Genomic DNA, 27,640 nt, shown 5'->3' with positions numbered 1-27,640 from the left:
ACACACACGCACACGCACGCACGCGTGCACAAAGACACACACACACAGTGAAGCATGCTCACATAGGAAAGCAAACTCACAGGCATAAACACATTGTTTAAGGATAGGGATAGGCCGCTTCACAAAGCACACACACACACACACACACACACACACACACACACACACACACACACACACACACAAATGCGTGCACAGTGCACACGCAGACAAACACGCTTATAAGGCACATTGAGGCGGGTGCATCACGTCAATGTTAAATCCATTATAATAAAAGTTGTGATGCAATGAAAACTCGGGCTTAGTGTTAGTGGAATAAACAAAATAAATCCCTTAATACTAACATTCACTCTAATCTTGAGAACTTGAGGAGCCTTTTTGTTTGAAAAACATGAAAAAAAAAAAAAAAAAGCAATGTTTATACTGAAATGTTAAATAAAATATAAATAAATTAATCTAATGTTTACACTGAATAAAACATTAAATCCAAGGCTCTGTTTATGGCATTCATGATAGTTCAACTGAAAGGTCATCACAACCAGATACATGGACCGCTAAGGTAAATAATGATTGGTTTTTAAGGCAGCGGGCAGGAATGAACAGTTTTATCAGTGCTGATATCTGATAGCTTACAACCTCTTGTGGATATAATTTGTTTTCCTTATAATGTTTTGTGATGAGCAGGTCGTCAGCTGGATAGTGGGATAGGAATGGTTAAAACAGCACGACAGTTAGAAATGTCAGACTGAAACTCAGGAGGTTATTTTATTATTCATTATCCTTTTAAGCACCCCCCTACCTAGAGATTTCCAATAATCTTTATGTTGTTTTTCAGCTGTGAAAACCACTCTTTTCCTCCTACTCTAAAATTGTAATACTGCTTACATAAAAACTATTAGCCACATACAGTATCTCAGCCCACCTTTGTTGCACAACTGTCACATTACATTGCCATATGAACATTTTTTGCACAAGGCTGAGAAAATACAAGCCTCATTCTATACACTGCGTTTTCCCTAAGGTTAAGCAATTCAACGTTTTCAGCTGTCAGTGGAAGACTCATGGTGAAGAGGCAGCTGTGCCATTTTGTTAAGTGGGTAGAGAGTAGAGCTATATCAAATACTACTTCTTCCTCGGTTGTAGAGAGGGCTCCTTCTTCTCTGATATAAGGGAGAGGCACAAAAATTGTCAAGTAAAAAGAACAAAGAAAGAGCGATATTGAAGACATGAAGGGAAAGGATGCAAGTTCCCAGCAGGTCCACCCCAGATTTCAGAGCCCTCCTAGTGTGACTGCTGCAGCGGGGAGCAATAAGCCTCCCTGATCTGTGCTTGTCCGTGTCCTTCCTTTAACACCAACAAGTTTTTCAGTGGGAGGTCTTCACAGAAGCTTTCTGTTGAAGCTTCATTTGGGGAGAGGAAACTTTAGACGACGAGAACAAGAGAGCGTGTTGGAGGGCTCTTGAATGATTCAGACAGTATCTGGCAGCTTTAATAGAACTCGGCAGCTTAGCCTTTTTTACATTTTCCACAGCTGTAAAAGGTCTCCAATAAAGGGCTGACAGAGCTTCACAAGAGCAGTGAGACAGAAATTGGGAAAATTATACAAGTTATTTTTTTTATATATGCCATCCATCAATTTCATCATTTCTCTCCCACCAGCACATAGACTGCGTCTGGCAACACTTCCTTCTCAACTCTTTCTTTAAAAAAACAACAATGTTAATCTCCTAAACCTCCTTGCGGCTGACCTCGCCCCCTAAATCAGCGGTCCCCAACCCCCGGGCCTCGGACCGGTACCGGTCCGTGAGTCGTTTGGTACCGGGCCGCGAGAGTTGAGGCTCAGGTGTGAAATGTATAGTTTTCAGGGATTTTATCGGTTTTCAGCGTTATTTTGTTATCGTTTTTAGCGTTTACTCGGTTTTCCTTGGTCTTTTCACGTGTGTTATGAATAAATTTTCTTTTTTTTCGGTACCAGTACAAGTTTTATTTTGTTGTATTTATCCGCGACACCTTAAAGGCCGGTCCATGAAAATATTGTCGGGCATAAACCGGTCCGTGGCGCAAAAAAGGTTGGAGACCGCTGCCCTAAATGGTCAAGCCTTTATGGATTGGACCACCAGTCCTTGTGGAATAGCTTCAGCAATGCATACATAACACACTTTTGGTATAACACAAGATTAGTGGTGGAGGTATGTGTATGCTACATGTATAAACTACAGCATTTTAAGATACCAATATCATTGCAACAATAGCTTTTTAGATGTTTTAACTTGTTTTCTTAAATAATGAAAGTTCTCAAAAGTTAACAGATATTGTGATATCCCCTCAAAAATGTTAAGCCAAATGGGAGATGCTACACCTGAACTCATGTAATTTCATAATGGAAGGCCAAATTAATTCCAAACTGGGTGTGAGAGTGGACTGAGGCTTCCTCTATAGGGGAAAAAAAGTTAACATTGTGATCTCTTGATGAAATAGAGCTCTACAAACACAGAAGTACAATGGGTGAACATTTCAAATGAGAATCTGCAATGAATGTGCTCATATACGTTTCAACTGTATTAGGTAGGATTGTCCCAGAATCACTAAACAGGATTTGCTGGAAAGGTCTCACTGTGCTGAATCCAGTAATATACGATATTGGTTAGGCTAATTCAGACTTTCTGCCTGAAAATAGAAAATATTTTTTCTTTTGGTATGTCAGTTTGAAAATACAGTAGTAAGTGCTTCACCTCCTATTGTACCTACTTCAAATCTAGCAAAAGAGCTTGATTGAGCCAGACTGATATTTTTCTGGGAGTACAGAGAAATGAGGGGGATGTACAGTAATAAACAATTTTTAAAAATGTGTTTGCATGCGTAACATTGCTATTCTCAGTGGAAATAGCCATATTAGTATTGGTGGTAGTAGTATGTTCACAAGAGACCCTCTCAGACTGAGATGCACTCTACCTCTTGTGTGCACAGTCCCCAAAGCAGATGGCGAAACTTGGGAAAGTAGGACAAGAATCTAAAAGTCGAATAAAAGTTTTTCTTTGTGATCCTACAACCTTTCTTCAAATAACAACACTATTTAGAGGATACATCTGAGCCACTAAAAACAGCCCTGCTCTGCTCAGGTCTCCTAATCCATTACACGGAGTTTCACGAAGTTGGTTACAACTAATACTCCTGCCCTGGCCCCAATGTTTCACTTCACCGACTTTGGCAATTAAATCCTCACCTGGCAAAGATGACTCTGTCGTACAAGCTCGTATTAATGAACATGCGTGTGGAATGTGTGCCTGATGCGAGGGGGCAAACTGAGAGAATGAGGAAGGGGAAGTAACACTCGCATCTGAGTGGGGAACACCTTTGGCAGCTTAACACTAATCACTAACCCTCTTCCCCATCCTCTCCCTCTCAGTGACAACAAAATGATCTAATTGTAACTGAGGTAAGAAGTCAAGAAGAGCTGTAATGTCAAGGAAAGAACGACAGACAAAAAAAATACAAAAGAAAGAAAGAAATCAATGAAGCAAATAAGAAAGATAGAAGAAAGAGCGGAAGAGATAAAAGAGACACGAAGGGAGGTGTGAGAAGAGAAGAAGAGATGAAGAAGAGGATGTTTAAGAGGCAAAGAGGGAGTGGGAGGATAGCCGTAATTATCCTCTCTGTCTGCCACTGATGAAACACTGCCTATTGTGTTGTCATTGTTTCACTGCTGTGGCTCATCTGCGTGTTTGTTTATCTGGGTTATTAACAAGGTCGGCTCCCCAGTCCTCAGTCGGCTGAACTCATTGTTCAGTCACATTGAGTGTGGCCCGCACTTGAGTACAAGAGATACATGTGGCACAACCCACTCACACACACACAAACAAAACGCAGACAAACAGGGCATCTCTCACATACACATGACAGAAAATAATGCAAATATATAACCACAAGGCTGTGTAGTTTTCTATTGTATTACATCTGAAATTACTCAAATCACACTGCTCATGTTTTATTTGCTGCAAAAGGAAGAGGCAGACAAAACATTTCTCCTGCTGAGATTGCTCTGGGAAGCTATTCACAAAGATTATTTTTCTACAGGCAACATTTAAGTAGCTCCTACTGTCACACTACACTTGCGTCATGCTGCGACAACCGTGTACAATCGTTGTCGGCATTATGTTCACCGACAGCACTATACACATTCCATAATGTAAGCCTTTCTTATCTTTTCTTTTTTCTTGAGCAAGTTTTGGCCTCAAAATTGGATTGCAAGCAGATCTAAATAAGAAGCTGTGGGAGCCGGCGGAGAATATGTTACCACAGCCTTCGCAGAGGCTGCGAAGAAGTCAGGAAATAGGTGAAGAGGATGGGTTAAAGCAGCCTGAAAAGCAATAGCACAAGTTCTGGTCACTGACAAAATATAAGCGGAATGACTGAAGATGCTGCATGAATAATAAACGACTCACTAACAAGTAAATACACTCATGTCCAAGGGTCAAAGGACACAAGCTCACTCTTTTGTGATACTCTTAATCTAAGTTCAAAGCACACAGAGAATTTTCAGTCCATGTCCAAGCACGGACATCTAGACCTCCCAGAATCAGAGAGCACATTTTGCCCCTTGGCTACAGATAAGGCAACTATATATCAACATTAAAGCTTTAAAAGATTATAGCTACTGGCCTTTGACATCAAAATTAATCTTGACCAAGCCGTTCAGCGTAGCTTTCAAAAATACTATTGCGGGGCACGAGGTACTCCAGTGCTTTGACAGAGCACCCCTTTAAATGTCAGAGGAGAAGAAAAATCAACAAAAAAGGGCATTTTTGAGAGCAAGAGAGAAAAAAACAATAACAATGACACCATGTTTGTGTGTGTGTGTGTGTGTGTGTGTGTGTGTGTGTGTGTGTGTGTGTGTGTGTGTGTGTGTGTGTGTGTGTGTGTGTGTGTGTGTTAGAGGAAGAGCATTGGAGAGTGAAATAAAGACAGCCAGACATGATTAATTTGTCAGTAGGGAGGAGGGAAAAAAAGGCAGAATAGCTAGTCTAGGAAAACCACACACATAGAAAACTGTGGGAAAAGCAAAGTACTATAAGAGGAAAACTCTTAATGAACCCAGACTTGCTAAAGGTGCTAAACCTGTCAGTGTGCTACCGAGAGCTTCGATACCAACTAAAAAGACCAAGGAAAAAAAATCTGTTTCTTCCTGGTATTTGTTTACTCTGTGTTCTCTTTTATTTTTACTTCTCAAAAAAATGAAACAAACTCAGAGCTAATCTTTAGGAGCAATTGCAAGCTCTGGAAAGTAACATGCTGTAAAAACATGCTGAAAGTAGTCCAAGGCTGCAAAACAAGAGCGTAGGAAATGGTCTTCACTCTGGTGATGACACCGTAATGTAGATTAAAGCAGGAAGAGTGGAATGTGGTGGCCAGTACAGATTACTGATGAAACAAGCAAAAAGAACAGAGATAAAAATCACAAGAGAAATCTGTTTTGATTTTTTTTGTTTTGTTTTGGGTTTTGTTGGGTTTTTTTTAATGTTTTTGAGCATTAACACACACCAGGTACTACAGGTCACAGAAAGACGCTCCCACCACGGAGACTGTTCCCATCAAGCTCTGCTAGCCCTTCTTTGATGGTTACCATAGCAACTGTTAAACCATAAGCTCCTGTGGCAAGCAGGGACCTTCTATAGTTGGTAAGCTTGCTTGTTTTGTCTTTTATTCTTCACCTGTAGTCGGTATAAGCCAATTTAAAAACATTTGTCCACTCTTAATAATCATGACTTTGGCCATACCATGTGTTACAGTTAAGCAGATATCAATCTTAAAATTATTTCCTTTTGTGTCACAGTGCTTATATCTGCCTCTTTGTGTGAGTGGGTGTGTGCGTGTGTCTGTGCATCACACCCTGTTAGCTGAGAGCAGGTCAATTAAGGGAGTGTTTACTAGGCACACTGCCTGTGGCACTCCCACCATTGAACCAATACTTGGCTGCCACACATCACGCTGTGCTGGCTATGATAAACACAGCGAACACATATCTATCCATCTGCCACCTGTCTATCTGTGCGCCTCTATGTCTACTTCCTTCCTCCAATAAATCTCCTTCTCCATCACTCCGACATTAAGACCAACGTCGCAAGTCCCTGTTCAGTGACATCTAGCTATTAAGAGTGGAGGACAGTGTGACAAGCTTGCTGACAACCCAATAAGCTGTGCTCCACAGAGAGAGCACAGTATAGTGATTTAACCCCTCCAGCCAGCAGCTGGAAAAGCGTTCTCATGCTTTTTAGATTGTTACCTGAAGCTAAAGATTTGAACGACCTCACACAAACACCTATATTTTTTTTTCCTTTACATTATTCTTTGCATTAAATAAACTGTCAAATTATGTTTTATCAAATAGAGGTCAGCAATATGCTGTATGTATGCACTCATCATTGTATCCCAAAGTGAGGTCTGATGGTCACGACTGCACAGAAAAAATGTTTTTTTTTAAATTGATGAATTGATGTTTCAGACTCACAGCATGGTTTGGTGGTCTCCAGTACGTCTGGGTGGCCTTATCATAGTGGTGCTGCATACGTTTGTCCACCTGTCTGTCGCTCTGTCTTAGTGAAGAAGGAGCCCTCTGGTGGTGGCACTGACACTTGACCTGCTGGCCTGTAGCAGACTGAGGGAAAGGCGGGAAGAAAGGAGGGAAGGAAGGCCAAGAAAGGGTTTTAACTCTGGTGACTTCTTTTCAAGCCTCTGCTCTCACGCTCTTTAAAAGCTTGCCACTTTATACGCAGTCAAATAAAAGTACTCAGAGAGAAAACTGAATAGGCCTTAATATACTGAAAGCAAGTCCCCTTTTACTACAACACCCACTGTGCACTTGGATTCAGCTCACTTCAACTTTTAAATAATAACTGGGTTGAACTTAAAAGAAAACATCTCACTAGAAAGTTAATTGAAGCTTTAAGAAAAAAAAGATAAGTTTTTTTTTTCCCACTGGGATGAATCACAAACATTTAGCATCACCAGTCAAAAACCTAACTGATGTGCTGCCACACATAGCAAAAAGCTAAATATATCAGATGTAATCACTTGAATGAACAGAAAAAAGGGTCTTCAGCAAGGGTTCATTTTTAAATTGATAAATGTAATTTATTGTTAAAAATATATATATATATTTCTCATCCAAAGCAATAAAATTCTATCCACTTTTTTTTCCAGACGATTTGAATGTGCATGAAAACTGGGAGCCAGCAAATTATCACCCTGCTCTGATTAAAATTGATGCACATTAGGGAAAACCAAGACCAGGTTGTAAATGGCTACAATTACCTTTACATAGTAATTAAAATATCCTGCAGTAAATTAAACTCGCTGACATTTACTTTAAGCGCATGTTCACCCAATATTGCCTCCTTTTTTCATCAGTCAAAACCTTTCCTGACAAACCACTTTCCTAACCTTCTTTTTAATTCAAACGATTAACTCAATCAATTATTGAATCAGAAGGTCAGAGCAACTAATGATGTGCACAACATTACATTTTTGCTTAAAAAAAAAAAAAAACTTGAGCTTGATATCACATTTTTTTCATATGTGGCTGAATAGCAAAGAAATTTTGGCTGTGAAAAGGCATGAAAGGATCTGACATGAATCGCAGGTGTTTGCCAGCCTTGGTAAAAACTTCAGTGCAGTGAGCATGAGCAGTCTACCTCAAGTGCAGCAGAAGACGCCTTCAAAGCTACATACTGTCAAGCAACACTGGGAAATCAGTTTTTTATCTTTGATAGTTCCACTTTCCTCTCTCCCATTATTTCATTTTCACTCCCATTTTCTCCTCTTAGCCTTATATGTACACAAACACACACATAGATACACACTGTATACAGCAAGAAACCGTCTCCCATCCACACGCAGCGCCTCTATTGTTTTCTCATTACTGCACTATGTTCAATTTACTCATTTTTTTCCACATGTCTGTTTCTCAGCACTTTCTAATGCTTTACCTCCCTCAACTTTACTTGAATCTTTACCAACTTTAATATTACCCCCTACCCAATTTCAAGGACATAAAGCAGGTCCAGTCGCCGTTTACTCTTTAACTCTAGTTCCAATATGAACCAAATGACCTGCACATAAATGTTAGATTTTCACCAAACACACTTGACAGAAGAAAACTTCCAAAACTTTTGTGTTTCTTTGTTTTGGTTTCATCATTTAGCCTTTTACTGCGAGGACATTCTTCTGACATTCTTCTAACAGCTGCACACAAAATGCTTGAGTACAGTCGGAGGAGTAAAGGTTGCTGTTTCCGTTTTTATTTTCTTTCTGCCATCGTCCAACACTTTCACTCCTTCAGCTTCTACACTCATTAAAGTCAGCTAAAGATCTGAAAACATGCCCCAGCCTTTTCTTACAGCCTCTGCTTGTTGAGGCTAAGGGTGGAACAATATCGTTCTGACTGAAGAACCTGTGGGTGGGTGCTTATTCTAATTGGAAGAATGCTATGCAGTGGCAAGACAGGAGAACAGACCTTGCTTTGACATTTTGGTATTTCTTGATATGGCGGGGATTTGAATAATGTCAGCTAGGCATACTGTTGTTTGGCTAACAAGGGAGCCTGGTCAGGACACTAATGAATGTTAGAGAGGAGATGGAGCCAGCTAAAGGCAAACAGAATGGAAGTTGTTGGCAGGCATGAGTAACACACTGGTGTGCATGTAGGAGTCCAGAAACATACCCAACTCCCACCTATGATGAAGGGTATTGCAGTATATCTTCTTTGATCACTTGAACACTAGAAAAGTGGGTCTATCAGACTTTTTCCACTACATATTTTTATCAATCCATCTGTCTTTTTAAACCTTCAATTGTAAGATCTGATAGAGAAGAATAAGGCAGTAGCAATGGCCAGACATGCCTAACTATCGCAGATCAGTAAAGAGATCTGATGTCACAGGGGTGATCTCTCAGAGAGAAAACACTTTGAGCGCTACATGAATGCAACACGCAAACATGAGCCTTGAAGCCATTTCAGCTCTGCCTGTAAATCACAGAGGATCTTGTAAAACCTAGATCTCATCAAACTGAAGAAGAGCCTGTATTGATCTTCTGTATGTTATACTTGCATTTATAGTTTATGAGCACTCACACCTGACTTTATTATTTCTTTCCTCTTTCTTTTTTATTTTATTGACATTTTCCACTGTTTTTCGGACTAAGTCATTGATACTTTGTGTCAAAATCTCTACTGTGTTTGCATTTTGCCAAAAGAGGATGTTATTTCTACTAAACCTGTGGTCAGTCAATCATAAAAGCAAATAAATATTTTTAGTTTTTTCTGTTTACCATACTAAAACACATTTTAGTGTAAGGGTTTTCCTTTCCTTCCTTTTTAATTTGCTAAATAGTTTTTTCACATATGTTTTTAGTTTTTAAATTTAATTTCGTCAACTATAATAACTTCGATGCAGAATAATTCATGACACCTTTAAACACAATTCAACAGCAGATATGCCTCACATACTATGCTTGGAAAATAACAAAACAACTATTCTGTGTAATTTCTGTCTCAGCTTTGAGGCAGGGCGACTGAACGGTTACACTCCAAGTATATCTATATGTGGCACAGATTCCCCTTTTCAGTTGTATAAGCCATGTTTACAACGACTCACAATCTGTTCCTGTCGATGTTGTTGTTGTAGTTCTTGACACTGCAGTGTGAGCTGAGCAATGATCTTGTCTCGACTCCTCAGTTCCTCTCTGAGCACCTGCACTTCCTTTACCAGCACCTCCAACTAAAAACACGCACACAAACACATACATACACACCCTTATTTAGGAACTAAAAAAAAAGAGCATAATAAAGTGATAGATCAAGAGATAGATATGTATCATAAACCACATTTTCAGTCAATCTTCACTGTAAACTGCAGTCACAGTTTCTTACCTGTGTTGCAGAGGTACTGTCTTCAGATTCCACAGGAACATCTGCTGGAGTGTCTGTATCCTCAAGCTGGAGACAAACAAACACACACATTCACAAGAGAGGGCACGCACACAGACAGAGAGTACACAGTGAGTTAAATCAATGGCAACTGCCTACAGCATGCCTCAGGAGCAATATTTCACTATGGTGGAATAATTTTACTCTTTAGCACATACACTCCACTGACCCTGAACTGTCAGCCACAAGTGTTAGATACCAGAGGCAGAGTTTGTTTTTGAACTAAAGACATTTATTTTATATCCAAAAATGTCCTTGTATCAGTGGCTACTTGTGTGTTCAACTTTTCTATAAACTCCTACGACATTAATGTAATTATTATCCCAATTATTTAATCAGTGCCATCCGAAGGTTTTTAGACACCAAGCATATGTACTTAACTGGCTGGTATTTAATGTTTAATGAACATTTTGTCAACTAGCTTGGTAACAATTTTCACTTAAAGGGTACATTCCACTTCAGCCTCATTAATGTTATGTAGAATTATCCAATTATAATCTGCAGGTATAAAGAGAGTTGTGCTGGATTTTAGCCTTTGATTTAGGATTTAGCACAGCTGGAAGCTCATTCTACAATTGCTTTGAGTTCAGGATCATATGAAGAAAAAGCTGCACAATTAAGAACAAAGTTGCTAAAAAATATATCTTCCCTCTTGAGGCTATACAGCCCAAGTGTTTGACTAATTGCAGCGAGCACGCTGAACAGATCTGAAGGAGACATTTGGATTAAACGTAAACATTACTTTTTATGCTGCTGAGGCTAAATTGAGTCGAGGCATTCGAGATAATTTTGTTTTACGGAGTGTGAAGTGCCGGTGCCGGTGCATTTCTGCGATTGCCTAAAATTGGCTGTGTTTCAATAGAGAGACGATTTTGTGTGTTCATCGTACATGTAAGTGCACATTTCCTCGTTCAGTTTCTTCCATTTCCCTTTTCTTCATCCCAGTCACCCAATCGGTTTCTTTCCTCTAAGTGGATTTCTCTGATTGACAGGGGTGCATCTATTAAGTGATCGCCTTCACAGATGCACATACTGTATATACAAAACGGAAGCACAAGTGTACTGTTGCACACAAGCCTTTTGAATCACACAACTTAATTCATTTTACTGAACTGAATTGCAACAATTCACAATGGATGAGGCAATATATGAGCAAAAATAAGACTGGCCCAGTGCATTAAAACAAATAGCAAAGTCTTGTCTTGTCTTTTATGATCTCGCTACACTGCAACAGCTACTGGATTTATGTAATTAGACACAAAAAAAAATCCCCCTAAAAATACTCAGTGTGGAAACCTGTTAAGAAAACTAGCTCCTTTCAGTTTTATTAAGACCCACTTTTAGTGTGTTCAGTGATATAGTCTGCCCCCAGCATACTGAAGAAGATTACTAAAACTAAACCTACAGAAAACTAGTACAAATGTATAATTTATAGACAGAACTGCAGCCAAAACACCCTCATCCCCATGATAAGCAGTGTTTACAATCAGTGTGGATTATTAAGACCCAAAATAAAAGCCTGAGTCTACTGTTCATGTTAAGGAGTACAAAGGTTTCTGTTATTGGACAAAGAATACTGGACAAATATGCAAGTAAGCGTATCGGTTTTTGTGTTTGCATCTGTGCAAATGTGGGTCGAACCTCTAGTAACGTTTTGAGCTTGAGCAGCTGGTTCTTGAGGAAGCTGCAGTCCTGAGTCATGTGCTCGAGTGCAAGTCCATCTAACATTGGCATGTAGCCATGCTCCCTGCCTTCCTTTCGGGCTGAGTTCTTTGAATCTCTGAAACCATCATAATGTTGGAAGACATGAGCCCTGAGGGAAAAACAAAAAAACAAAGACAGAGAAACAGTGACATATTCAGTGTATTCATATCTTTTTAATTTGGCTTTTTACAGATTTAGACTCATGTTTTGTTTGGTTTTTTGTAACATTTTTATAACATTTCTTACTCTTTCAAACCTGACTGACCTGGTATCATTATGAAAGTGATCTGATCCACTCCAGCGATGGTGTTTACGCCGCTGCCCCTGCCGATTGGCCCGCTCCGGACGCTCAATATGGGACATCCTATCAGTCTCTATATAGAGAGAATATGAGATGTAGTAAATATACATATATGTATGTCTGGAAGAAGAGGACGTAGGTGATGGTTGGGGATTATGACCTAAAATTTGTAAAGCAACTGTTTGAGATGTAGCCTCGATGTAGAGTATAGCCTTAGAAAAATCACTTCTGGTGATACTGTTATGTTTTTTTGGGTGAATTTGAGGCATAAAAATGCAAAGATACACATTTTACAACAGCCCTAAGTTACACGCACACAAAACTCTATAATGTATTTAGTCCCTGTCATATGTCAATGTATCACTTCATTGCAAGCAGTAATTTCACCAACTGTTACCTGAAGTCACTGAATATCATTGAGTTTCTGTGATCTATGGTCACTAGATCGCTGCCAGGAGCTTCCTGTGCTGATGAGGGCTAATTCTAACCTTTACTCTAAGCTGAACCTATCCGTACTCCATCCTTAAAAAAGTGTTTACACTAAAAACTAATCATTTAGTTTCATGGGTTTGCCCTCTAGACCTAAAACAAAGAAAAAGTACTAACAATGTAATACAAACATACACAAAAACACAATAGCACAATGCACTACTATGAATGCCCTGTGGTAATGAATACCACTGTGCTTCTTTCAAAAATTTCAAAACATCTGCATGAAAATGATGCGATTATCCATCTCATTCTCTCAACTGTTCCCACTATCAAATGCAAACAACTGCTCTCTCTCTCTCACACACACACACACACACACACACACACACACACACACACACACACACACACACACACACACACACACAAAGTGACAAGCCATTTCATTTTCAAGGAGGTAAAAGGACACAGTATTTGGCAATACTCAATAGCATATAGCTGTGAAATGAACCATGACTGCAACAAAATTGACAACTAACAGAGCGCAACCCCCAGGAAATCAAAAGGACCCTTGACTTTCTATATACCAGATGCTCTTTGGACTGAAGGAAAATGGGTAGAAAGAGATAAAGAAAAAGAGATTTAAACAAATATTGGCAGACTAAAAGATCCAATCTGAGGAATTCAGCAGTTGTGGTTAAAATACTTTACCCAGAGTGTCACCTCATAGCACAGGAGCAGACAGTCTGTCTCACACTGAGCTGCTACATTCCAGGAAAGTTAACCACGTACAGTGACTGCTTTTCAGCTCAGAAAAGCCTAAAACAAAAAGTAAAACAATCTGAATATGTTCCAAGTGTGGGGGGAAAAAATCCGTAAATGTAGAGAAACTCAGATGAAGACGAGAGCAAAATAACTCCTTGTCCAGTCAGCTGGTGAACTGTTAAAAGGCCAGAGAGAAAGTCAACCGAGCTCCCCTCCTGCCTGGCCCAGTCTTTGTTGACAGCCTTGTTTTTCTGGGAACTCCCTAGGAACTGGAGCCGGGGAGAGAGGACTGTGGTGGTGGTGGTAAGAGAGCAGATGAGGTGACTGGTTCGTGTCCAAGCTAGGAAGTCACCAGCTGAGACAGGCAAGAGAGGAAAACTCTGGCCCCTCTTTTTGTCAAGTGACCTGACAGCTGGATGAAAAGATTTTGTGAGGCCTCCTTTATCCTCCACTTGTTTTTTAAGTCCTCTTCTCCCCTTTTGCTCTTCCTGTTTTGAGCCGGGGTGTCTTTAGGAGTAACACCCATCCGTATCCCACATCTCTCGGCCTGCCCTGTGGGCTGGGTCAAACTGGAGTCCTCAGCCTGTCTTGCTTTCACTCTGCCTCACATGACACTAACTTTACCCATGACTTACTGAGCTATAAATATGGCTGCTACCCGAAAAGGATTAGGAAGCGATGACATTCCAGTTCACATTCCTCTAGAGTGTCTCTGTGTCCCTCTCTCAAAAACAAGGAGATCACTCTTTATAGACAATATATACTTTGATGCAAATTTCCTGGGTATGCCAAGTACACAATAAATTCTACGTTCATGAAATTTCTAACAGTCTGTTTCTATTCTATTTTTTTTTTTTTACTTGGAAGCACAGATTCAAATCTAATCTCATAACCTTGCATGTGCACAGGAAAGCATGCACACAAAATCTACATTGCCTTTTAGGAGGTTGAAGGGAGTCTTGTCAGAGGTATTGTGCATTAAACCTATTATCCTTGAATTCTACTTTGATAAGAATGAGTGATTCAATCTTAAAACCACTCGAGTTCAATAGATTTAATGACATGAGAGGTCAATCTCAACCCTTCTCTCTCCTTGTGACAAACATTATCTGAAGAATCCAGTAATAATACTGTCAACAGTATTATGAGGTGGTAATGATGTGACCTGATTACCTTTAACACCTACATAGAAGCTATTTTACTCAATCTTAATGAATCTGGAGTTTGATTAAATTTGCAGTGAAAAGTGAAAATGATTAGAGAAAACAGCCAAGACTCAAGGATCAAGGCAGAGGTGGGTGACGTGCTGTCTGAATATAAAAGCATTAAACTAATCATGTAAAACCATACTGATGCTGTCAAGAGAAACATATGTACAGGCAGGTCTTGCTAAGCCTGTATATCTACTTTGGTTGTGTGTGTACCATAGGCACACGTACCAAGTACATGTGCATCTGTTCATCCGTCATAAACACAGCCAAACAGCTGGCTGAAAACTTCTAGAAAGTAGCTCTTATCCAAAGCCAGTTTTATGTCAGACTTGGAGCTGAAATTAATAACTTCATCAATCAAACATTAAAAGAGTCCACCACATTACAGACAACCCTGTATCCATTAAAAGAGTTTGCTGGATGTTTCTGAGGCAAATCTTCACCCAAGGATACAATTTGTTCAAGCCATTATATGCCACATAATGAGACTACTAGAAATAGAAAGTTCTGGCCTTGGCAATGGTTTAATTTACAGTTTTGATCAGAAAAGCTTTGCTGGAAGTATCTGCTTATAAATAAAATAAACAGTTCTAGCCAATAAAGCTGCAGCAATTTTCATGGCCGTAAAATAACCTTACAAATCTGAATAAGATAACTGCAGTTAGGAACTACATGTCTATGTGTGTATGTCTGCAAGTACTCAGGTGTTCTGACCATGCAAGCCATCCTCTGGGAGGTCCACATCCAGCATGAGGTCATCATCATCCAATTCTCCTGTTGCCAGAGGGTCCAGGTTGTTAAGGATGTCCTGAAAATCACAAAAATAAACACAAAAATTATAGAAAACAAAAGCATTAAATAGCATCACTGTTATATTACTTATATATGAGTGTATTAAAGTTATTATATTAATTTGCTTCTGGGCAAAGTAAGACCAGCTACAAAACCAGGGAGAGAAAAAAAAACAAGGCTGAGATGCAGTTTTTGCCTGTGGTTAATACATCCTTGCAAGCATATTTTTTGTGTGTGTCACATGCTTTTGAAATGGATGCAGCCTTTTATTATTTCTGTTATTTCCAATCTATTTTCATTGGCCAATTAATTCATTTACTAGAAAAAAAAAAAATAGTTAATGCAGCACTATCAATTACCTTGTCTTTGATACCGTTTCAAATGATCGTCTTACTCCAGTGCCACAACAGAAAGAAGATGATCTTATTCCATACATCAAGACAAAGACACCAGAACAGGCTTTCAGAAAAATATTGCCCGTTTATGAATGATAATTCAGAAAGCTTTGAAATTTCAACAAAACACTTCACACAACAGCCTCAAAATATGCAGCTATTCTGATTGCCGTGCAGCTGTCTACCAAATAATTCAAAGCACACCCAAAGCAAAGGAAAGAATCAATAGTTCAAAGCTTTATTTTTCTACAGCAATTTTGTGCCTTACGAAGCTAAATTGACGGGGCTTTGACTAGAAGACAGAAGCATAAAATTACTCATTATTGAATATCTCGTGAGTTGCGCGATAACTGCCTTGTACACAGTGTTTCAGACTTAATGAAGAAGAAATGAATGAAGGAAATAGAATAAACAAAACATATTTTTGCATTCTTCCAAACGGTATCAACCAAAACGTGGGTGGAATCTTTGTTGTTTGAAGAGTCTGTATACAAATCAACCTGTCACTTTTGTTTTTTCTTTTATCATTTCTCGCTTCCTTTTTTCTGATTTTTGACTTCCTTCTCTCCCCCAGCCTGTTGCACTCTTTTCTCTAACCTTGTAACTCCCATCCAGTAAATAAAAGTTTTAACACTAAAGGTAGAGAGAAGAGAGAATGTTTTTTTGGGGGGGGGGGGGATCAGCCACCTCTAAATTTGCACAGTTAGAAATGTATATTAGCACCATAACTGTGACCCAACACTGAGGTAAAGGTAGATCCTTCTTTGCAGCAAGGCATTTTAACTCTTTAGCTATTTGATAGTTTCTCCATGTGTGCGCACAAATCTGTGTGTGTCTTGAAACAACTCAAAACATCTATAAAACAGTCACATAGCAGAGAGAGTAAAACAGCAGCAGCTGAGCTTGTTCAGCTGGAGCACTGGTGTGCAGTAAGAGGCATTTGACAAAACGCACAGCTTTGTACAAAAATTACACAGGAAGCACAAGTTTTTTATGAAGGATGGTGTTAAAATGCATTCAGTATAGACACCTGAAGCTTTGTGTGATATTATGCACATTGCAGAATCACCTGTCATGACTCCAATATCAAGGTAAATGAAATGTAAAATTATCATCCACTGAGCAATATAAAATTCCCCCTACATCTTTCATCACTTCCTTCTTTTCTTCTACAGAAAATCATTTGGTTTTATCAATATACTCTACTAACATCAGCAACATATTATGGATTGGTGTTTTCTAAAAGGATACTTTGTCACGTCAAGACGAGGAGCAAGGGACTGAACCTCCAAACTGCTTCAGCACCTGAATACAGAACCTCCCTTTTATTGACTGTCCTCAAATTACAGTTTGCACTTCCAGGGGAAATTTCAAATCACACTGGCAGGACCCAACAGCTTAGAGCAGTGAAAAATTCAGGATAATCTCCCAGGAGGCAGGTGGGTGTGCACCCATGTCAGCAGTAGATTGGATTAAGTTATATGTACACTAAAGTCCTCAACTCCACTAAAGTAGTCATTTATGATGGCAATCCATCTCTGGCACAGATCTGGCCCCAGGTTAATTACCTAAAACACAGACAAAAAGAAGGAGCTTTCACTGTTTTCTGTGTATTAAGGATATCTTGTTGAATGCAATAACCCCCGTGCTCTAGCCAACTACTGTATCATCTTGTTAGGTTAGGCTGAGTATGAGTTTTTTAAACTAATTTGATCATGATGACTCTTAAAAGCTGTTTTCTTTAATAATCAATATGAAAGTCGCATGATTTGGGAACCTGCAGATTAAACTGGAAAATCAATCCCTGCTTACATATAGAACGTAGCTTTGAACCTAATGTAGTATTGTTCACAAAAGGGAAAACTATTTGGCTTGTAGCACATGAATTTGACAATTTGATGCGCACATTTTAAACACCAAGTGTTTTTGTCTCCTGCAATACAAACTCTGTAGGATGAGCAGATTTCGGAACAATAAAAAGCCTCGAGTAGTTCTGCCAACTTAATCTGCTTCACAGTGCTCTGCTTACACAATGACATCAGCTGGATCTTCGAATACACTTCCCCGGATCAAACACTAATTAAAACCGTCAGAGTCACTGGAAAAGGTGAAATGCTAAACTTCTTTCTCTCAGTTTTAGTTATCCCTAAAAAAAAAAAAATCCAAGACTGCCAGCATGAAGAGTTGGAAAAAAAAGTTCATGGTAGAAAACTTCATTGTAACCATTGTAACCATAGCTTTTCATGGTCTGCATGTAAATTAGCCTCATGGCACACAGTGAGTTAAAACCACAAACTACAGATCTGGACAAAGTTCATCTTTGTTTTAACATTTTAAAAAGACAAACCTCGGGGCAAGATAAAATTTTCAAACCAACAGTTGCCAGGGTGAAGTTGTAGACTGACATTTTTTGTGGTTTTTTTGCCTCTTTCAATCCATATAAAGTGAACTGCAATCCTGTGAGGAAATCCTACATTGCTTACTTTGGCAGGGTAGCCAAAACAGATCTTTACTTTTGTACCTCACAAAATAGCATCTGAAGAAAAACACTGTGTAATCGCAGCTTAAGTGTCAATGCAGTGCTGTTTCTGGCACTGCATGGGTATCTATTGTTACGTGTGTGTGTGTGTGTGTGTGTGTGTGTGTGTGTGTGTGTGTGTGTGTGTGTGTGTGTGTGTGTGTGTGTGTGTGTGTGTGTGTGTGTGAGTGAGAGAGAGTCATTGTATGTCATTGTAGTCCATTCACCCAAATACTCTGCAGCTTTTGGACACTCACAAATACCTTTTCTGAATAGAACCACCGCAGGATGACTGAAATTGGGGATAATCCCGTTTGTACTCCAAGTCTTCTTGGCTTTAACAGGAATGGTTAGGCATATGCTTTGAGTGGTTAATATTCAATATATTCAGGAGTAAAATTCAAAGAACAACAACAAATCCTGGGTTCAGAGAGAAAAATGTCATCATCGAATCTAAGTTAAAATGAAAAGAAATATTATTTTTAAATTACTGGTCGAGCTTTCATTCAAACCAACATCCTGTCTAATAACGGAATTCCAATATACAGCAAAGAAGGTATGCGACTTGTTTAATTACAACTAAAGCATTAACACCTAAACTCCTAAATAAAAGCTGGTATTAAAAGCTCATACTTGTAAAAAGACGACTCTGAGCAGACACAAAACTTGTACCTTCTAGCAACTAGAAATGTCATATTAAGAGCTTCTTTGGCACAACCTTGATATAAATTACTCTGTTGCTGTCAATGTGCCTTTATAGCATAAAAATAATTTAATGAATCACTTTTTATACTCTACTTTTTTTCCCTTAATGTTCCAGAAATTTACAGATAATAACACTGATCATTTGAAGATGTCTTCCATTCATTATGACCCCTAAAATACTGTCAAGTTTTTTACTATTAGATATAATAATGAGCTTCTTATCTTCCTACATAAAATCTTATTAAGTAAAATACTGTTTTTACATATATAGATCATTTGCATTCATCAAAGATACAATGACATAGCTAAAAGTGGCAATATTCTTCATGTAATTATTTTTCTCTTCAATGATACTATGCACTGGAAAGCAGAAACAGAGGCATTGTGGTGGGAATATACTGACTGCCATTGTTTAATGAGTGATAGCAGCTGCAAAACAGAGTAAAACAGACCTGGAGAAAACTTGAATCAGCAGTATGTCTTTCCAAGATTTATCTTTCCTCCTCCATTTCATTTGGTGCACAGTGTTGACAAAATAACAGTGCTGTGCATAGTCTAGAAACTGTAGTCACAAACACTCGTATAAAAACGATCTTGGTTACAAATAAACAGTATGATAAACAAAAACAGGCTGCATTAATGCAGCAGTTCTTTAATACTTGTGAAAGTAAGACTAGACTCTATTTGATTCTCATGTTACGTGCCATTTCATACCTTTTAAATAATTGTCACAGTTTTACATGTACTTTAAACAGGTATTTTACTTTAAAAACATATGCAATCAAAAACATTCAGTGAATCACATATCCTTTCGTTTGGACTATGAGAATACTTACTAAAAGCCTCACCCTCCTCAAACTAAAACATCTTCCTCCCTCCTTACAGTGCAGCTATAAGGATCTAGACCCCAGCAGCTACACTGTAAGGCAATCCACTTAGGGAAATGCACACATCACAGTGAAAGCAATCTAATATTGGGATTGCTTAATGATATTAAGCAGGGAATTATTTAAAATCGACTCACCTTTTATACTCACTTATTAGTTTGTTGTTAGAACTAAAACAAAGTATGTGCCCAAGTGAGGAAAATTTACCTGACATAGTTTTTCCATACCTTCGTTTGCTCATTTCCTAAAAATGACTGGAATTTATTTATCTGCAATCCCAATAAGCTAGATCAATAATATTGGTAAAATCTTCACAGATGCACTCCTTGGACAGCAAGCAATAAAGCCTGCTAGCTAAATTTAAAGTCCATAAATTGATCACACTTAATCAACCCAATTTTGTCACTATAATTGATTTTGCAATTATCTTGGCAATCTGCTATGTTATTGGCTTTGTTCTTCCAAACAGGGCCCTAATAAGCAGCAGCTTAATTCTTTCAACAGGTGGGGGTATAGCTGGGAATCCAAAGTGTTTATAAAAACATTGTGGTAATGATCACGACTGTGGGTATGAAGCGTGATCATGATTGATAATTATAGATCACATGATATCATTTGACTACCATCTTCACAAGGTAGAACTGTGTGTGTGTGTGTCTGTGCGACGATACCTAAACAAAGGACTGAATGCACCAAAAGAGATGTACACAAAAACCACTATTTACCTCAAAGCGCTGCAGCTGTCGGTCTAAAAATCAAGACAAACAAAAGCAAGTGAGCTATAAGCCTCATTAAAACAACAGCATAGCTGGGGCACTGGCACCATGTTCCATAAATGGCTGAGCAGTCTGCAGACAAAAGGCTTAAGCACCTCACTCATTTAAACACTAATGAATTGACCTGTCTCAACCTGGCTCCATAAAAGCCTAAAATTAGAGGCAAAATAAATAAATCAGGGATAAGAGGCGACGGTAATTCTGCAGCTTTGAGGAAGCCGAGGGAAAAACCAAAGGATTACTAAACAACCATGAGTTTGGTAAGGAAATACACACAAAAAAGGGAGGGAATGAAGGAATAAGGTAGAAAAAAAAGAACAGCTACCCAGGAGAAAAACGGATTAAAACATGCAGAATTATAAGCAAAAAAAAGATAACACTGAAGCATATTTCATTCAAGGTTTCATACTGTGAAGGGAGATGCTGAGCTGTAATTCCAAGGAAGGGAAGTATTTTCTTTTAAACGAGAGAAAGTTCAATGCTTATGGCTCAGGAAATCAACAGAACTAATTTAACTTCTCCATTTAAATGTGACCACAAAGTTCAGGTAAATAGGAATCAAAACAAAGCTCAAAAAAGCTCTGATGATAATGTCAAAGAACACAATCTAATAATCCTGCATTGCATGATGAAAAGGTTAATGTGGACTGATTCGACTCTACAGTAATTTGCGAGGCCAAACAGCACAACAAAACCCAATGCCAAATGAAGAATTACACATGACTGTCAAAACATATTATAATACAAATGCGCTTTACAGAAGTAAAATGTTTTTAGAGCCGTTACAATGCATATGGGTTGCTATTATTGTCCACAATGATATAAATAGTAGAACGCATCAATCAGCATGTGAATTTCCTACTGTGTCAGCTTCAGCTTTGTCTTCACCCACTGCGTTTATGATCGGCTGTGAGCTGCTTTAAATCAAAAACAAAAAAAACAACCTTCAAATATTCAAGCAGTTTAAATATAAAATGTTCCCAGGTCTACTGGTGCTGTTGCATTCTATGAAACATTGAGCTGAGGGCTGGAATACATCGGCAGTAACTGTGAAAAGTGGCCCTCCATTTCACAATGCCAATTTTGTAAAGCTGGTACAGTACAGAGCTGCATGGTGCATCATGGGAATGTTATTATGAGCTCAGGTAGCCCACTCCTTGATTTTGCACAGAGGCATATGAATGCAGATAGGGCCACATATAGCCAGAAAAATACTGGCACACACAAACCAGTAGCACTTACAAGCGCACCCACATCGTGTTGTCTAAAGGATGCACAGCGCCTCCAAGTGGACTGAGCATGGCACTGCAGTGCAGTGCAGCGCAGCAATACCGGCAAGAAAGCAAACATTACATTCCAGATGCATAAATGCTATTGTGTAAGCATCAGCTGGACACTAGTGTTTACCTTTTGTTCTTAACTATGAGAGAATGTTTTTTAAATACACCACATAAATTGGGCACAAGTAACCCACCTTTCTTTATTTTTTCAACATTGAATTCAAGAAGAGTTTGTTGAGAAGCTGTGAAGTCAAACTCCCGCAGCATTTAACTCAATTACCCCTTAAATAAACACAGGGTCTCAAAAGGTATTACACAACACATTGATTAAGCAGGACACCAATCTACTAATCCATTTGGAGACATCCGCTGTTTTGTGACAGGATTATTTCTGCTGCCTTTCCTCTACTTATTACAAATAAATATTTACCCAGTGAACAAGGGGAGAATGATTAATGACAGACAAACAGATGGAAAGGAAACGGTAGAAAAAAGGAGTGGGTTAGAGAAAGGTAACTGCATCCAATTACAGTAAATGGGCTCATTTCCTCTAATCAAATAGCTCAGTTAAATATCTCAAAGGCAGATTCCCCATAGAGTTAATTTTCACACACCAGCAGTCACCCACTAAGTTTCCCTCTCTCTCTTTCTTTTTGGTCCTACTTATTACCTTTTTTTCTTTTTTTAACTGCATTTCTCTCATCTAGCTTCTGCTCTCTCATTCAAATCATACAACACGCAATATCACCACTGCCCTCTTCACTGACCACACTAGTTCTTCAAAAGAAATGGATACTGCATGAAGGAATTCCTCTACAAACGTCTGGGTTGTTGAGCTTTATTAAATACTCAGTGAAAGTCAATGCATCAGCATCGTAACATCTATCCAGTGTCCAGTCACATCCAGAGATGCATCATCTAGCAGTTCAATGACAGAATGGAATCAAAGTGGATTTTTATTTTACTCTATTAGTGTAAGATCTGATGACTTCTTGGCATGAACTCACTGTCATGTCCAAGAAACAAGTTTAAGATTATCTGAATATAAAAAGTGTTTCTCCCCATGTCTACATGCCTAAATGTTATTGCCACGTGACCCTTTATATCAGGGGTGTCGAACTCCAGGCCTCGAGGGCCGGTGTCCCGCAGGTTTTAGATATCACCCTGGGTCAACACACCTGAATCAAGTGATCAGTTCATTACCAGGCCTCTGGAGAACTTCAAGACATGTTGAGGAGGTAATTTAGCCATTTAAATCAGCTGTGTTGGTTCAAGGACACATCTAAAACCTGCAGGACACCGGCCCTCGAGGCCTGGAGTTCGACACCTGTGCTTTATATGACTCAAGATTCAACAAAAACAACTTATCAATACTGAAACTTAAAATATGACTGCTTGAATAAAATGCTCCCTGCTTGTTTGAATATCATGCTAGGAACACATTTTTAAAAAGGTGTGAAGGAAAATCTTTGTCATTTTACAGTGCTTTGCATGTGTCTTTAAAGTTTATTTTTTGGGGGGAAAAGGGCATTCATTTAAAAAGAAACAAAAAAAAATAATCTTCTTAGTTTTAATATTTGTTGTCTATTTTTATTATTTTCAATTAAATATAAGACTTCAAAATTGTTGAAATTGAAATTGTGAAAAACAACACATTTTGTTTTTATTTATATTTCAGAGAATCATTTGTTGTACTTGTGATATTTCTGAGTACTAATGAACATATATGTTTTAAATAAACAGGCCAATAAACAGGTTGACGTGGACCACAAGATGACCAAATGCACATGTCATGCTCCGATATGCTGTTCATATTATAGATGGACTTTTATCGAGCCTTTGCTTTTTCAAGAAGTCTCCATCATGATAACAGTTGAACTAATCTATTAGAGAAATGCACTCAAACACACTCATCTGCATACACAGATATACTGACTGACTCCTGATCACATACACATGTCTAATGCACATGTGCTTGTAATGATCACAGCACTGAACAAATACAGGCACATCCTGTACATACACAAAACCAGTAGTGCTTTTTTGCTTTTGTATTCACTCCTAATCCATTACTGTGAGATAAACATGTGGCACTTTCAGTGCCTTGAAGGTTGTGTCACATAATGAAAGTAGTAAACACACAAAGCGTATTATAAAATTTCTAATCCAGCTCATTTTAAGCTCTTTATGCATTCCTGAGATCAGGTGCTTGGGTACCAAAATATAGAGAATCAAAGCAAGGCCAGAAAATTCTAATACTACACGGCTGGTGAGCAGGTTAGTTTTCCTTTGAGACAGAACGAAGCCTTGGCATGAGACGGGCAGAGAGAGCTGACTGAAAACTAGAAAATTTTGAATTTTTTTTTTGTTCTGGCCATTAATGTATAAATATAAAAAGAAGAACTATTTAAAAGTGAAACTGACTACTGAACTTTGGCACCATGAAGGCAGCATAATCTACAAGTAGGGCATAAAGTATATACACCGTATTTTTAGACAAGACAGAACTAAACGTAGACTTGGCTCTTGAAATTAACACTGCATACATTACATTGGGTATATTTTAGTCTTCCATTTCTTGGTAGAAAAAATCAAAAGCCCTTTGAGGTCTGCAAGATGCTTGAATTCTTGTCTGCAGAAGCCACAGAAATGTTAACAGACCATTTCTTTAATGTGTAGCAGGTCATGCTTAAAGGCTCAAAACCTTTACATTTCCTTCAACTCTCTCCTTCTTACTTGGAAAAAATCCAGTTCTCAGTCACACAAGCCTATTCTTTGCCAACTTTCAATCAGCTAAAGCAGAAGCTCTAAGTGTTCTCCGAGGTTTTTAGCCCGAGTAACCACATAATCGCTAAAGGGTTTTGGCTGCTCTCCACCTCTTTCATTTTCTAAAAAATGCTACTGAGCTATCTGCCAGTTGACTTAAAGGCAAGGAGGGGAAGATTGGCAGAAGAAGAACGCTTACTTTTAACACACATAATTGATTACTTATTCTTCAGAAATATGGATATCAAACTATTCCTTAATTTACTGTTAATTAGTTGCTTAAAATAATTTAAATTTCATATTTTTTTAAATCACAATCAGAGTAGAGTCAACTGAAAAAACGAATTGTGGGGTTTTTACATTTTTATGTAAAAACTAGTTAAAGGTGAAATGAGGACTTACTATGCTGTTCAGCTCTGAGTCATCATAGCTGTCTAACCGATGAGCCACAGGCCCCCCAAGGGGCTCAAGCCCCTCTTCATCCCACATGTAGGTTCCACCAGAGCTGTTGGAGGGTGACAGCTCCACAGATGAAATCTGGGGGGCATCAGTCTGCTCTGGAGATAGCATCAGTGATCCTTGGGACTCCTGCATAGGACTTTCTTCCTTATGACCTGCAACCACATAGACAAAAGGCTGAACAAACACCACAAAGGATAGCACTGTATCTATTTGAATTTGCTTTCCAAAGGGTGAATTTTACCAGTCAGATCCACAGACTCCCAGTCACTGGTCTCATTTAGGAGACTGTCTAGCTGGGCATCACTGGCAGCTTTTCTGTTGTCAGGCATGTCCCCATCACTGAAAACATCTCCCACACTGTCGAAGTCATCTAGAAACTCTTCACTGATGTCACCTCTCTCTATAGATGAAGCAGAAGATAAGGACATGTCTTCCAGGGTCTCGGCTGCTGTTTGGCCACCGCTTTCTCCTCCTTTTCCTTCTGCATTCCCAGAGCTTTTGTCACTTTCACTTTGAGATTCGACTTTGTCAGCCTTGTAGGTTGATTCATTCTCCAGTAGACCTACACAATCAGAGGCAGTTGAAGAGCTGATATCCTCCTTAATGTTACCTGGTAAAAGAGACTTCTGCTGTTTAGCCTGCCCAGTTCGGGGCAATTTGTAGCACAACGACACCCCACTGCTAGCCATTGACTTGGTCAACACACTACTGGGGAGCAGAGCCTTCCTTAAAGTACGAGGAGTAGTTGGTGTCGTAGTGATCAAAGGGCCAGGCAGAGAGGACGCAACTGATGAATTTTTGTTGTACTGAAGTCCTCCAACCCCACCTAAACCACCTAAACCTCCAAGGCTGCCATGCAGTCCTAAACCCACTCTTCCATTACTCAGTTGAGGGGGTTTGACAAAACTACTCCGAGGAGGCCGCAGCTGAGTGTTGGCCAGAGGCTTGGCTAGTTCCACAGCCCGATTAAAAGAGAAAGACCGTATCATAGGCTCACTGGTGGGCGAGGGAATCTGTTTAAAGTGAGTGAAACTATTTGAACGAACCATGTTGTCCAGTGCTACAATCTTCAGGCTCTCACTGGACTGGGATAGGCTGTCTTGAGAGTTGCTTCTGGTAGAGCTAGAGCCTAACCTTGGTCGCACAAGCCGAGACTCCAACCCTGTCTGAGTAGGAATGCTTGCACTATTACTACCTGTTTTAGAACTTCCATTCATGGGGCTCTGCCCTAACTTGGTCCCAACTTTGGGAGTCATCTTTGAGGATTGCTTTTGAATAGCCTTTGGGCTTGAGACAGCCACCATCAAAGAGCCTGATCTGCCCATCTTAGGTGTTGCTGGAGAGCCATTCTTTACTTCCTTGATCACAGAGGGAAGCTGTGTCTGAGCCTTGTCTTCACTTTCATCCTCAGGGGCAGTGGGAATGGATGGACTAGAGGGGTTTACCCCCTCATCTCTCTTCAATTTTAGGGAAAAGGGTGACGCCTGGATCACACCATTTGGGCGTGTTGCTGATGGAGTAACCTTGCCATCTTGCGTAGGGGTGGCTGGATGTGCAGAACCATTAGAAAGGGCACTGGCGCCACTAGTTGAGGACCGTCCACTGAACTTAGGCAGTCTGGATACCATGGCAGACCTGATGGATGCTTTTTCTTCCATTAGATGCCAACCAAGGCATGGAGCGGCATGGAATTTTCCACAGCTGAGAAAAAAGAAAATTGACATAAAAACAGAATAACATGTGATTAGAGTGTCCATAACTTTACTTAGTGATAAAGTATCACACGGTAAAACATTTGAATTAATCACTAGTCTTTTAATAATTCTTATTTTTATATCCATGCTGCTGTCTAAATATCAAAACAAACTGTCTAAATAAAAGAAAAACAAATCACACCCCTCCCCCGCAATTCTTATTATCTGTCATTCAAAAAAAAAAAAAAACTACTTTTATTTTTTTAAATAATGTCAGAAATCAGTATCAGTGAACTCTTGGTTATTTATATAATTACAAAATATGTTAATTTGACTTTCGTGTGTTTTTCTTGTCATCAACACAAACCTGCAGTGGATCTGTGATGTTCAGTGTAATAACCTATTCAGCTGAAAACCATGTTGCACTATCTAACAGATCTGTATAGTCACTAATTGTTTTGATACTTTTCTAATGCTTATCCCACTTGGAGTTGTTATTATAACAGAGCATCTTTTCCTGTGAGTGACATCAAAGCCTACTAATGAAAGCCCAACCCAGAAAGCAGAATGCCAAACGCAGTTAAGATACTGCAACTAGCAAATGCACTCAGATGCACAAGCACACACATGCAATTGCGTGTTCTCATCAGCAATGCTATTATAATTATCTTGTAATTATCCAGTAATAGTGCTAAAGATATTCCTTTCCACCTGTCGCAACGGTTGCAATCTTCTTTTCATAGACTGTTTACTGTGAGTGGAATTAGGAATTAATCTGGCACGCATGGGGACCTGAAACTTTGTCACGCCAAGTTTGTCTTGGTGTGTGCATGCAGACCCTCGGGAAACAAAAAGGCTCTGCCCTTTCAGCTGTCTCATAACCACAAATTTGAATCCCACATGGTAAATCTGACGTCTCTTCACTGAACTCTGCTGGAAACATTTGTGAATGTCTTAGATAATTCTTAGA

General features: G+C 39.1%; 1 protein-coding gene across 5 annotated transcripts in view; it reads right to left on the bottom strand.

Annotated features, from left to right (window-relative positions):
- The window catches only part of ccser2a (coiled-coil serine-rich protein 2a), a 50,040-nt gene that overhangs the window by 11,071 nt on the left and 11,329 nt on the right, over window positions 1-27,640 (bottom strand). For all 5 annotated transcript variants that reach the window (XM_026189302.1, XM_026189305.1, XM_026189304.1 and 2 more), the window contains 8 exons: window positions 25,218-26,677; window positions 24,917-25,128; window positions 15,110-15,203; window positions 11,952-12,060; window positions 11,624-11,795; window positions 9,926-9,991; window positions 9,651-9,773; window positions 6,506-6,652 (listed from right to left, as the gene is read on the bottom strand). In XM_026189302.1, the coding sequence (XP_026045087.1) occupies window positions 6,506-6,652; window positions 9,651-9,773; window positions 9,926-9,991; window positions 11,624-11,795; window positions 11,952-12,060; window positions 15,110-15,203; window positions 24,917-25,128; window positions 25,218-26,677 (2,383 nt within the window). The remainder of the gene's footprint in view (window positions 1-6,505; window positions 6,653-9,650; window positions 9,774-9,925; window positions 9,992-11,623; window positions 11,796-11,951; window positions 12,061-15,109; window positions 15,204-24,916; window positions 25,129-25,217; window positions 26,678-27,640) is intronic.

Source organism: Astatotilapia calliptera, chromosome 13 (assembly GCF_900246225.1).
Source record: "Astatotilapia calliptera chromosome 13, fAstCal1.2, whole genome shotgun sequence".
Lineage (NCBI taxonomy): Eukaryota > Metazoa > Chordata > Actinopteri > Cichliformes > Cichlidae > Astatotilapia > Astatotilapia calliptera.
This window is presented reverse-complemented; position numbering and strand designations above follow the sequence as displayed.